This window comes from Oncorhynchus mykiss, chromosome 31 (assembly GCF_013265735.2).
Source record: "Oncorhynchus mykiss isolate Arlee chromosome 31, USDA_OmykA_1.1, whole genome shotgun sequence".
NCBI lineage: Eukaryota > Metazoa > Chordata > Actinopteri > Salmoniformes > Salmonidae > Oncorhynchus > Oncorhynchus mykiss.
This window is the reverse complement of record NC_050571.1, coordinates 3,940,228-3,954,974: the sequence shown is the minus strand read 5'-3', so window position 1 is coordinate 3,954,974 and position 14,747 is coordinate 3,940,228. Positions and strand designations below refer to the sequence as shown.

The 14,747-nt window shown below is 42.2% G+C and overlaps 1 protein-coding gene across 1 annotated transcript in view; it reads right to left on the bottom strand.

The window, feature by feature from the left end:
• Window positions 1–6,165: 6,165 nt before the first annotated feature.
• Window positions 6,166–14,747, bottom strand: part of LOC110531068 (netrin receptor UNC5A) — a 31,250-nt gene continuing 22,668 nt past the window's right edge. Inside the window, exon 4 of the mRNA XM_036969657.1 lies at window positions 6,166–6,487. Within this exon, the coding sequence (XP_036825552.1) occupies window positions 6,322–6,487 (166 nt within the window). The 3' untranslated portion in view covers window positions 6,166–6,321. The remainder of the gene's footprint in view (window positions 6,488–14,747) is intronic.

Below are 14,747 nucleotides of genomic sequence, written 5' to 3'. Positions count from 1 at the left end.
GTAGTCTATAGCTGTGTATTCTGTTGACAGTAAATGTAGTCTATAGCTGTGTATTTTGTTGACAGTAAATGTAGTCTATAGCTGTGTATTCTGTTGACGGTAAATGTTGTCTATAGCTGTGTATTCTGTTGACAGTAGAGTCTATAGCTGTGTATTCTGTTGACAGTTGAGTCTATAGCTGTGTGTTCTGTTGACAGTAGAGTCTATAGCTGTGTGTTCTGTTGACAGTAAATATAGTCTATAGCTGTGTGTTCTGTTGACAGTAAATATAGTCTATAGCTGTGTGTTCTGTTGACAGTAGAGTCTATAGCTGTGTGTTCTGTTGACAGTAAATATAGTCTATAGCTGTGTATTCTGTTGACAGTAGAGTCTATAGCTGTGTATTCTGTTGACAGTAGAGTCTATAGCTGTGTGTTCTGTTGACAGTAAATGTTGTCTATAGCTGTGTATTCTGTTGACGGTAAATGTAGTCTATAGCTGTGTATTCTGTTGACAGTAGAGTCTATAGCTGTGTATTCTGTTGACAGTAGAGTCTATAACTGTGTGTTCTGTTGACAGTAAATGTAGTCTATAGCTGTGTATTTTGTTGACAGTAAATGTAGTCTATAGCTGTGTATTCTGTTGACAGTAGAGTCTATAGCTGTGTATTCTGTTGACAGTAGAGTCTATAGCTGTGTATTCTGTTGACAGTAGAGTCTATAACTGTGTGTTCTGTTGACAGTAAATGTAGTCTATAGCTGTGTATTTTGTTGACAGTAAATGTAGTCTATAGCTGTGTATTCTGTTGACAGTTGAGTCTATAGCTGTGTATTCTGTTGACAGTAGAGTCTATAGCTGTGTATTCTGTTGACAGTAAATGTAGTCTATAGCTGTGTATTTTGTTGACAGTAAATGTAGTCTATAGCTGTGTATTCTGTTGACAGTAAATGTAGTCTATAGCTGTGTATTCTGTTGACAGTAGAGTCTATAGCTGTGTATTCTGTTGACAGTAGAGTCTATAACTGTGTATTCTGTTGACAGTAGAGTCTATAGCTGTGTATTCTGTTGACAGTAAATGTAGTCTATAGCTGTGTATTCTGTTGACAGTAAATATAGTCTATAGCTGTGTATTCTGTTGACAGTAGAGTCTATAGCTGTGTCTTCTGTTGACAGTAAATATAGTCTATAGCTGTGTATTCTGTTGACAGTAGAGTCTATAGCTGTGTATTCTGTTGACAGTAGAGTCTATAGCTGTGTCTTCTGTTGACAGTAAATATAGTCTATAGCTGTGTCTTCTGTTGACAGTAGAGTCTATAGCTGTGTGTTCTGTTGACAGTAAATATAGTCTATAGCTGTGTATTCTGTTGACAGTAAATGTTGTCTATAGCTGTGTATTCTGTTGACAGTAGAGTCTATAGCTGTGTGTTCTGTTGACAGTAGAGTCTATAGCTGTGTGTTCTGTTGACAGTAAATATAGTACATAGCTGTGTATTCTGTTGACAGTAGAGTCTACTGCCGGTGTGGAAAAGTGTTGTTGGGTACAGTTTTAAACTCACAGAGGTGCAGTGTTATCAGGTGTCCTCTCTGAGTCTCTCCAAGGTGTTAAGAAGGCAAAGGAGACAGGTGACCTGTGTCACACTCAGAGAATAAGAATTCCCCACCTTCAGCACACAACGTTGTGAATTATGAAAACACTAAGCTGCATAAGTAACTATCTGTTTCGGTGAAAGTAATTTGGGAGAAGATAATTAGTTGTCAGATTTTCTGCCGGCTGTTCTGTTGCATTAGTTGGTTTAAAATGCTGCTCCAACACCTCTGACCTTCCCTTCTGGTTTAAAATGCTGCTTTCCACAACTCTGACCTTCCCTTCTGGTTTAAAATGCTGCTCCCACACCTCTGACCTTCCCCTCTGGTTTAAAATGCTGCTCCCACACCTCTGACCTTCCCTTCTGGTTTAAAATGCTGCTCCAACACCTCTGACCTTCCCTTCTGGTTTAAAATGCTGCTCCAACAACTCTGACCTTCCCTTCTGGTTTAAAATGCTGCTCCAACACCTCTGACCTTCCCTTCTGGTTTAAAATGCTACTTTCCACAACTCTGACCTTCCCTTCTGGTTTAAAATGCTGCTCCCACACCTCTGACCTTCCCTTCTGGTTTAAAATGCTGCTCCAACACCTTTGACCTTCCCTTCTGGTTTAAAATGCTGCTCCAACAACTCTGACCTTCTCTTCTGGTTTAAAATGCTGCTTTCCACAACTCTGACCTTCCCTTCTGGTTTAAAATGCTGCACCAACACATTTGACCTTCCCTTCTGGTTTAAAATGCTGCTTCAATAACTCTGACCTTCCCTTCTGGTTTAAAATGCTGCTCCAACAACTCTGACCTTCCCTTCTGGTTTAAAATGCTTCTCCCACACCTCTGACCTTCCCTTCTGGTTTAAAATGCTGCTCCAACACCTCTGACCTTCCCTTCTGGTTTAAAATGCTGCTCCAACAACTCTGACCCCTTCTGGTTTAAAATGCTGCTCCAACAACTCTGACCTTCCCTTCTGGTTTAAAATGCTGCTCCCACACCTCTGACCTTCCCTTCTGGTTTAAAATGCTGCTCCAACAACTCTGATCTTCCATTCTGGTTTAAAATGCTGCTCCAACACCTCTGACCTTCCCTTCTGGTTTAAAATGCTGCTCCAACACCTTTGACCTTCCCTTCTGGTTTAAAATGCTGCTTCAATAACTCTGACCTTCCCTTCTGGTTTAAAATACTGCTCCAACAACTCTGACCCCTTCTGGTTTAAAATGCTGCTCCAACAACTCTGACCTTCCCTTCTGGTTTAAAATGCTGCTCCAACAACTCTGACCTTCCCTTCTGGTTTAAAATGCTGCTCCAACACCTCTGACCTTCCCTTCTGGTTTAAAATGCTGCTCCAACACCTCTGACCTTCCCTTCTGGTTTAAAATGCTGCTCCAACAACTCTGACCCCTTCTGGTTTAAAATGCTGCTCCAACAACTCTGACCCCTTCTGGTTTAAAATGCTGCTCCAACAACTCTGACCCCTTCTGGTTTAAAATGCTGCTCCAACAACTCTGACCCCTTCTGGTTTAAAATGCTGCTCCAACAACTCTGACCTTCCCTTCTGGTTTAAAATGCTGCTCCCACACCTCTGACCTTCCCTTCTGGTTTAAAATGCTGCTCCAACAACTCTGACCTTCCATTCTGGTTTAAAATGCTGCTCCAACACCTTTGACCTTCCCTTCTGGTTTAAAATGCTGCTCCAGCAACTCTGACCCCTTCTGGTTTAAAATGCTGCTCCAACAACTCTGACCTTCCCTTCTGGTTTAAAATGCTGCTCCAACACCTCTGACCTTCCCTTCTGGTTTAAAATGCTGCTCCAACACCTCTGACCTTCCCTTCTGGTTTAAAATGCTGCTCCAACACCTCTGACCTTCCCTTCTGGTTTAAAATGCTGCTCCAACACCCCTGACCTTCCCTTCTGGTTTAAAATGCTGCTCCAACACCTCTGACCTTCCCTTCTGGTTTAAAATGCTGCTCCAACACCCCTGACCTTCTCTTCTGGTTTAAAATGCTGCTCCAACACCCCTGACCTTCCCTTCTGGTTTAAAATGCTGCTCCAACACCTCTGACCTTCCCTTCTGGTTTAAAATCCAAAATGGTGCCCTATGGTCTCTACAGGAAGCCATTTCGTACACACATACACTACCATTTAAAAGTTCGGGTCACTTAGAAATGTCCTTGTTTTTGAAAGAAAAGCACATTTTTTGACCATTTAAAATATTTAAATTAAAAAATCAGCCGTTTCCAGCTACAATAGAAATGAGAGAGTTAGTTAGTTACTACAGCTACAATAGAAATGAGAGAGTTAGTTAGTTACTACAGCTACAATAGAAATGAGAGAGTTAGTTAGTTACTACAGCTACAATAGAAATGAGAGAGTTAGTTAGTTACTACAGCTACAATAGAAATGAGAGAGTTAGTTAGTTACTACAGCTACAATAGAAATGAGAGTTAGTTAGTTACTACAGCTACAATAGAAATGAGAGAGTTAGTTAGTTACTACAGCTACAATAGAAATTAGGGAGTTAGTTAGTTACTACAGCTACAATAGAAATTAGGGAGTTAGTTAGTTACTACAGCTACAATGGTCATTCACAACGTCTACACTGTATTTCTGATCAATTTGATGTTATTTTAATGGACCAAAAAACATGTTTTTCTTTCAAAAACAAGGAATGAGGAAGTGGCCCCAAACGGTAGTACATAAATGAGAGAGAGAGAGAGAATATTCCCATCTCACCTTAATAAACGGAGGAATTTTATAAATACGTAATCTCACCATGAGACATTTGGTACTGTTCAATTTGAGGAATAAAAAGGAAAAATCTACATTAGATCTTGAGCTTAGAGTAAAACAATTGTAGAAACTCCCTTCGGAAATGTATCTAACCGATAACTTTTCCTCTAAAAGACATACCCAAAAATAGAAAATATTGATTTGAGAGCATTAGAGCTGTGGAACGCCTCAACTGATAAATACAATTACAGACTCTGTCACTGTGGTGAGGTTTCACTTTGACTTGATACAGGACTGAGACAAAACATTCTAACAGTGTCTAGGAGATGTGTTCTTTAGAATCAGGAGATGTGTTCTTTAGAATCAGGAGATGTGTTCTTTAGAATCAGGAGATGTGTTCTTTAGAATCATGAGATGTGTTCTTTAGAATCATGAGATGTGTTCTTTAGAATCAGAAGATGTCTTCTTTAGAATCATGAGATGTGTTCTTTAGAATCAGGATATGTGTTCTTTAGAATCCTGAGACGTGTTCTTTAGAATCCTGAGATGTGTTCTTTAGAATCAGGAGATGTGTTCTTTAGAATCAGGAGATGTGTTCTTTAGAATCAGGAGATGTGTTCTTTAGAATCATGAGATGTGTTCTTTAGAATCATGAGATGTGTTCTTTAGAATCAGGAAATGTGTTCTTTAGAATCAGGAGATGAGTTCTTTAGAATCATGACATAAAACCTATCGCCTGCCTAAAAGCTCATTTTGTTTTTACAGCCAGTTTTAAACCTTAGGTGATGACAGATGGCTCAACAGATCAGATTACACCACGGGGTTAATGGATGGACAGTGAGTGGAGTGTCATAGACCCTATAGTGATAACATTTGTGGGGGTTTTTCTTCACAATTATGGTCCAGTCAGTTGCAGAAATAAATCAGCTCTGCTGTTTGACCCAGTGACGAAACACTTCAAATTTCTCTGGGAGGTTAAGATGAGATATTGAACGTGATCATCTTTGTCTCTGACTAAACGTAAACATAGATAATCCAACTTTGACATTGTGACATTGTATTTTCATGATGTCCATGGATAATATGATTATTTTGCATATTGCTACTTTGTGGCAAAGTATGGCCCATGTGTTGGTAAATGCTTGTCGGTCATCTCATCCTAAGTCTCTTGGACATAAGGCTATACTTTAAACCTCGATGGCTACTGACCTTGACTTAAACAACATAAAGAGCTCTTTTGTACACCTGTCTGACATAGTTATATACCACACCGTGTACCAGATGTCCTCTTCAGTCCTGTGGCATAGTAACTTTGGACTGGGATTCAATCTGATCATGCTTTGTCGAGGACACGCCTTTTAAAAAGGCAAAACCAATTGAGCCGACATCTGCAGCGTTTACCTTGAATGTGATCTCTGCTAAATGTGGGAACATTGCATTTAACAGATGCACAGTCGACAGCATCATACGGACTGAATCCCTGCCTTACTTTGACAAAAGCACATCACCCAGAAACGACTTCCCAGGACCAGCTCCCTCCGAGGTCCTGCTTTCTCCAGACATCTGGGTTCTGAATGGAGGCATGGGATAGAACTAACATAACATACATGAACCCTGTTCCCAAATCCTGCTTCTGTTTAGCTCCTCTTGTCTCATAGAGGAGGGGGGGGGGGGGGGGTGTTTTGTTCTTCTCTCCTCTCTTGTAGAGGAGGGGAGAGAGAGGGGGAGTGTTCCATTCTTCTCTTCTCTCTTGTAGAGGAGGGGAGTGAGAGGGGGAGTGTTCCATTCTTCTCTTCTCTCTTGAAGAGGAGGGGAGAGAGAGGGGTAGTGTTCCATTCTTCTCTTCTCTCTTGAAGAGGAGGGGAGAAAGGGGGGGGGGGGCGTTCTCCTCTCTTGTGTCTGTATATTCTACCCTGTTCCAGTCCTCTCTCTCTTTAGGGGACCGATCTCAAATGGCACCCTGTTACCTAGTTAGTCACCTACTTTGGTGCACTATCTAGGGAATAGGGTGCAGTATTGGGACAAAGCCTGGGCTAGCACTCTCCGTCTGAGACCAGGAAGATCATAGCTTCCTGTTTGCCGATGTCGGCCATGACGGTGGCCAGCTGGTTCAGGTTTCCGCTGTGGAAGTGTTGGGCCTCCCACAGATCCAGAATCACACTGGTGGGACTCGCCTTGGATGCAAAGAAACTCATGTGTCTGGAAGAGAAGAGGAGAGGAGAGGAGAGGAGAGGAGAGGAGAGGAGAGGGAGACGGAGGGGGGGAAGAGAGATATTCATTTTCGTTATGTATTTGATATCTCGTAAAGTGAATTAATCCAGTCATGTTGTCTCTTGTCCTACGTTAGAGGCCTTCCCCCAATACTGTGTGATGTGATGATCAACCATCAAGTTACTGACATACTCTGTGTTCCTCTTCATCCCTACTATACAATACAATACTACACACTATACTACACAACATACAATACTATACAACACATTATACTACATTATACTACACACCATACTATACTACACCACACAACATACAATACTATACAACACACTATACGACACTATACTACACGCCATACTATACTGCACATGATACTACACAACACACAATACTATGCAACACACTATACTACACTATACTACACACCATACTATACTACACAACATGCAATACTATACAACACACTATACCACACTATACTACACACCATACTATACCATACTACACACTATACCACACTATACTACACAGCATACTATACTATACACTATACTATACCACACGCCACACTATATTTTACTACACACTATACCACACACTATACTACACACTATACTACGCTGCACTACACTATACTACACACTATACCACACACGATACTACATTATACTACACACTATACCACCCACTATACCACACTATGCTACACACTATACAACACACGTTACTACATTATACTACACACTATACCACACTAAACTACACACTATGCTACACTATACTACACACTATACCGCACACTATACTACACAACATACTATGCTATATACCACACCACACCATACACAATACTCTACTATACCACCCACTATACTACACTACACACTACACTATGCTACACTACACACTATACTACGTTGCACACTATACTACGATATGCTACGCTACACACCATACTACACTACACACTATACTACACTATACTACGCTACACACCATACCACACTACACACTATACTACACAATACTACCTTACACACTATGCTACACTATGCTACGTTGCACACTATACTACGCTGCACACAATACTGCACTACACTATACTACACCACACACTATACTACACACTATACTACACTATACTATGTTGCACACTATACTATGCTACACACTATACTACACTATGCTACGCTACACACTATACTACACTATGCCACATACTATACAACCTTATGCTGCACACTATACTACGCTATGCTACGCTACACACTATACTACACTATGCTACGCTACACACTATACTACACTATGCTACACTACACAGTATACTACACTATACAACCTTATGCTGCACACTATACTACGCTATGCTACGCTACACACTATACTACACTATGCTACGCTACACACTATACTACACTATGCTACACTACACACTATACTCCACTATACAACCTTATGCTGCACACTATACTATGCGCTATACCACAATGTGCTACACACCATACTACATGCCTTAATGTACCATACTACACACTATACAACACTATACTACACATTATACTACACACTATACAGCACTATACAACACTGTACTACACACCACACTACACATTACACTACACTATACTACACCACACACTATACTACACACTATACTACATGATACCATACTGCACACTATACAACACTATACTACACACCACACTACACATTACACTACACTATACTACACCACACACTATACTACACAATACTATACTGCACACTATACAACACTATACTACACACCACACTACACTATACTACACCACACACTATACTACACACTATACTACACAATACTAGACTATACTATGCAACACACTACACTATACAACACCACCCACTATACTACACACTGCACTACACTATACTACACCACACACTATACTACACACTATACCACACAATACTAGACTATACTAGGCAACACACTACACTATACAACACCACACACTATACTACACACTACACTACACTATACTACACCACACACTATACTACACACTACACTACACAATACTAGACTATACTATGCAACACACTACACTATACAACACCACACTACACATTACACTACACTATACTACACCACACACTATACTACACACTACACTACACAATACTAGACTATACTATGCAACACACTACACTATACAACACCACACTACACATTACACTACACTATACTACACCACACACTATACTACACACGATACTACATGATACTATACTACACTATACTATGCAACACACTACACTATACAACACTATACTACACATTATACTACACCCCACACTACACATTACACTACACCATACTACACCACACACTATACTACACACTATACTATGCAGCACACTACACTATACAACACCACACTACACATTACACTACACTATACTACACCACACACTATACTACACAGTATACTACATGATACTATACTGCACTATACTACACACCACCCTACACATTATACTACACTATACTACACCACACACTATACTACACAGTACTACATTATACTGCACTGCACACTATACTATGTTATTCTACACACTGTACTACACTATGCTACACACTGTACTATACTATACTTAAGCAATACGGCCCGAGGGGGTGTGGTATATGGCCAATATACCACGGCTAAGGGCTGTTCTTAGGCACGACGCAACGTGGAGTGCCTGGACACAGCTCTCAGCCGTGATATATTGGCCATATACCACAAACCCCCAAGGTGTCTTATTGCTATTATAAACTGGTTACAAATGCAATTAGAGCGGTAAAACTGTTATGTATTGTCATACATATACAGCTTTCAGCCAATCAGCATTCAGGACTGGAACCACCCAGTCTATAATATATGATACTTCTGCATTCCTTCCCCCTTCAGCAGTTGGGACCCCTCCTTTTTGCATTTGATTATAAAAATGTCCATTAATCCAACATAAATCACAGTAATGACTAATTATGTATACATTTCAATCAAGACTGACTAATCAGAATACTATTATGTTACTGTGTATGTACTAATCAGAATACTATTATGTTACTGTATATGTACTAATCAGAATACTATTATGTTACTGTATATGTACTAATCAGAATACTATTATGTTACTGTGTATGTACTAATCAGAATACTATTATGTTACTGTATATGTACTAATCAGAATACTATTATGTTACTGTATATGTACTAATCAGAATACTATTATGTTACTGTATATGTACTAATCAGAATACTATTATGTTACTGTGTATGTACTAATCAGAATACTATTATGTTACTGTGTATGTACTAATCAGAATACTATTATGTTACTGTGTATGTACTAATCAGAATACTATTATGTTACTGTGTATGTACTAATCAGAATACTATTATGTTACTGTATATGTACTAGTCAGAATACTATTATGTTACTGTATATGTACTAGTCAGAATACTATTATGTTACTGTATAGATGTATGACTTTTCTTTTAACCCTAGTACTGAATATAATGTGTGTAAATATAATCAAGAATTAGAACAATGACTGTCTGTTCCTTGGTAGAAAAGAATGAACTTATCGTCAGACTGTCTAGAATGCTTATCTACACAGGAAGACCTTGGCTCAGTCATAAATGATATTAAATTGGTAGGGAGACGATGTGGGAAGGCTTGAGATACTGCCTTTGTACCAGGGTGGGAGAAGAGACGGGACAGTTCGAAAACGAATGACGTCATTTTCAGTTTATAACCTGTGGTGTTAGGGTTTCCCTAACCCTGTGGTAAACTGTATCGTGTTCAGTACTCTCCAGAATAAACGCTAGTGCAGTTTATAACCTGTGGTGTTAGGGTTACCCTAACCCTGTGGTAAACTGTATCGTGTTCAGTACTCTCCAGAATAAACGCTAGTGCAGTTTATAACCTGTGGTAAACTGTATCGTGTTCAGTACTCTCCAGAATAAACGCTAGTGCAGTTTATAACCTGTGGTAAACTGTATCGTGTTCAGTACTCTCCAGAATAAACGCTAGTGCAGTTTATTACCTGTGGTAAACTGTATCGTGTTCAGTACTCTCCAGAATAAACGCTAGTGCAGTTTATAACCTGTGGTAAACTGTATCGTGTTCAGTACTCTCCAGAATAAACGCTAGTGCAGTTTATAACCTGTGGTAAACTGTATCGTGTTCAGTACTCTCCAGAATAAACGCTAGTGCAGTTTATAACCTGTGGTAAACTGTATCGTGTTCAGTACTCTCCAGAATAAACGCTGCTGATTGGTTTAGAGACTGGTCTCTGTCCATTTTATGCAAATAAGGGTCGTACAAATTCTTAGGAGTGGACAGAGTGTTAAATTGAATTAGTTAAATAAAACATAAAGGAATTTAATTCCTGTAACAATCACACATAAAACCTTTGAATAAATCCCATAAAGAACGTTGACATTTAAGTAGGAAATGACCTTTTCTGCTTTCAGGCCTTGACCTTTCAGATCAAACCCCAAAAACCAATCAATAGGCCTAAATACAGTGACCCCACTGTTCCTTCCTCACATGTTGCCTGCATCCCAAATGGCACCCTATTCCCTATATAGTGTGCTGCTTTTTAACGAGAGCCTTAGTAAGGGACTCACTATGGACCCCGGCCAGAAGTAGTGCACCGTATAGGGATTGAATAGGGTGCGGTTCGGGACGCAGGCCAGTCCTTCAGCTCAGTAGTGTACGCGATGTTGGAGGATGACAGCTGCTAGTATCTTCCTCCCAGAGGTATCTGGAGTGGCTTGTTCCATGTAATGGCCTTTTTCTGATCCTCTACTGTCTAGGGATTTAAGGGTTGTTGTGTACCACTTCAAGCTGAGGGGGGGGGGGGGTGACTGGAATAGAGGTTGGGGTAAGAGGGTTGGGGGTAAGAGGGTTGGGGGTCAGAGTGTGAGGAGATGTTGAGGGTAGAGGAAGACCGGCAAGCCTTTCAAGTCCTTCAGCTTCACCTTGAGAACGGTTAGCTAGACTTTTGTAATTCTCCACTCTCTCCTGCTACCCTACTGCAGTGAAAATCACTTAAATGGAATGACAAAGTGTTCAAAGCGCGTGTGTGTGTGTGTTTGGACATCAAACAGACAGGCATGCAGGTGAGAGAAGGTACTGTATTGTATTCTACGGTTACACATCACCTCACCATCCCAGCCGACATACAGGGCCACAGCTAACAGGCCCACAGCTAACAGGGCCCACAGCTAACAGGGCCCACAGCTAACGGGCTCACAGCTAACGGGGCCACAGCTAACGGGCACACAGCTAACAGGCCCACAGCTAACAGGCCCACAGCTGACAGGCCCACAGCTAACAGGCCCACAGCTAACAAGGCCACAGCTAACAGGCCCACAGCTGACAGGCCCACAGCTAACAGGCCCACAGCTAACAGGGCCCACAGCTAACGGGCCCACAGCTAACGGGCCCACAGCTAACGGGCCCACAGCTAACGGGCCCACAGCTGACGGGCCCACAGCTAACGGGCCCACAGCTAACGGGGCCACAGCTAACGGGCCCACAGCTAACGGGCCCACAGCTGACGGGCCCACAGCTAACGGGCCCACAGCTAACGGGGCCACAGCTAACGGGCCCACAGCTAACAGGCCCACAGCTAACAGGCCCACAGCTGACAGGCCCACAGCTAACAGGCCCACAGCTAACAAGGCCACAGCTAACAGGCCCACAGCTGACAGGCCCACAGCTAACAGGCCCACAGCTAACGGGCCCACAGCTAACGGGTCCACAGCCAACTGGCCCACAGCTAACGGGCCCACAGCTAACGGGGCCACAGCTAACGGGGCCACAGCTAACAGGCCCACAGCTGACAGGCCCACAGCTAACAGGCCCACAGCTAACCGGCCCAAAGCTAACCGGCCCACAGCTAACAGGCCCACAGCTAACCGGCCCACAGCTAACGGGCCCACAGCTAACAGGGCCACAGTTAACAGGGCCCACAGTTAACAGGCCCACAGCTAACAGGCCCACAGCTAACAGGCCCACAGCTAACAGGCCCACAGCTAACAGGCCCACTGCTGAGTCCATGATGGTAGTAAACTGTACAAGTGAACCAAAATGTTTAAATTGTCATAAAGTGTGTGGAGATTACAGTGTGTTTTTCACATTACAGGGTGAAACATCAGCTTACAGTATCTGGTGTACTGCAGAAACAGCCTTTCACATCACACTGTTCTGTATAGTAGAGAGAAACAATCAAATATTGACGTTTGATGTTTTATCGATTGGTCACGTTTACCTCTGCCTGCTGGTATTCTTACACACAAACACACACACACACACACACACACACACACACACACACACACACACACGCACACACACACACACACACAGCATGTCTTAGATTAGCTGCAGGCTACGTGCATAGGATCCATCCATGTTAGATGGATTAAAACCCCTTCTATCAAAAGATGGAAAACACGGACATACCGATCCCAGACTGCCCCTTTAAGATCCCAGACTGCCCCTTTAAGATCCCAGACTGCCCCTTCACCAGACAGAAGACATGTTCCTTTAAGATCCCAGACTGTCCCTTTAAGATCCCAGACTGCCCCTTTAAGATCCCAGACTGCCCCTTTAAGATCCCAGACTGCCCCTTTACCTGACAGAAGACACGCTCCTTTAAGATCCCAGACTGCCCCTTTAAGATCCCAGACTGCCCCTTTAAGATCCCAGACTGCCCCTTTACCCGACAGAAGACATGTTCCTTTAAGATCCAAGACTGCCCCTTTAAGATCCCAGACTGCCCCTTTAAGATCCCAGACTGCCCCTTTAAGATCCCAGACTGCCCCTTTAAGATCCCAGACTGCCCCTTTAAGATCCCAGACTGCCCCTTTACCAGACAGAAGACATGTTCCTTTAAGATCCCAGACTGCCTCTTTAAGATCCCAGACTGCCCCTTTACCCGACAGAAGACACGTTCCTTTAAGATCCCAGACTGTCCCTTTAAGATCCCAGACTGCCCCTTTACCCGACAGAAGACACGTTCCTTTAAGATCCCAGACTGCCCCTTTAAGATCCCAGACTGCCCCTTTACCCGACAGAAGACACGTTCCTTTAAGATCCCAGACTGCCCCTTTAAGATCCCAGACTGCCCCTTTACCAGACAGAAGACACGTTCCTTTAAGGGAACTAAATGGGAATGGATTAGGTTGAGACAATCAGGGCTAATTGGACCTGTACTGAGCCAATCAGGGATAATTGGACCTGTTCTGCACAAGGCCAATGTGTAATTAATGAAGGTAAATCCAGCTGATGAGACAAGTGTACGTAATAGACATCATTACCAGGAGGAAGTTACATTGGAAGGTAATTGATCAGAGTTTTCTCTCTGACTCTTTCCTGTTTAAAAGAAGCCTGATTTAAATGAGAAAGTTACTGGGCCAAATTAGCTGTGTAAAATAATGTTAAATCGGCCCAGTCCCAAACCAATATAGAATCTCTGTACCTAGGCCCAGTCCCAAAGCAATATAGAACCTCTGTACCTAGGCCCAGTCCCAAAGCAATATAGAATCTCTGTACCTAGGCCCAGTCCCAAAGCAATATAGAATCTCTGTACCTAGACCCAGTCCAAACCAATATATAATCTCTGTACCTAGGCCCAGTCCCAAAGCAATATATAATCTCTGTACCCAGACCCAGTCCCAAAGCAATATAGAATCTCTGTACCTAGGCCCAGTCCCAAAGCAATATAGAATCTCTGTACCTAGACCCAGTCCAAAGCAATATAGAATCTCTGTACCTAGGCCCAGTCCCAAAGCAATATAGAATATCTGTACCTAGGCCCAGTCCCAAACCAATATAGAATCTCTGTACCTAGACCCAGTCCCAAACCAATACAGAATCTCTGTACCTAGGCCCAGTCCCAAGCCAATATAGAATCTCTGTACCTAGGCCCAGTCCCAAACCAATATAGAATCTCTGTACCTAGACCCAGTCCCAAACCAATATAGAATCTCTGTACCTAGACCCAGTCCCAAACCAATATAGAATCTCTGTACCTAGGCCCAGTCCCAAACCAATATAGAATATCTGTACCTAGGCCCAGTCCCAAACCAATATAGAATCTCTGTACCTAGGCCCAGTCCCAAAGCAATATAGAATATCTGTACCTAGGCCCAGTCCCAAAGCAATATAGAATATCTGTAACAAGGCCCAGTCC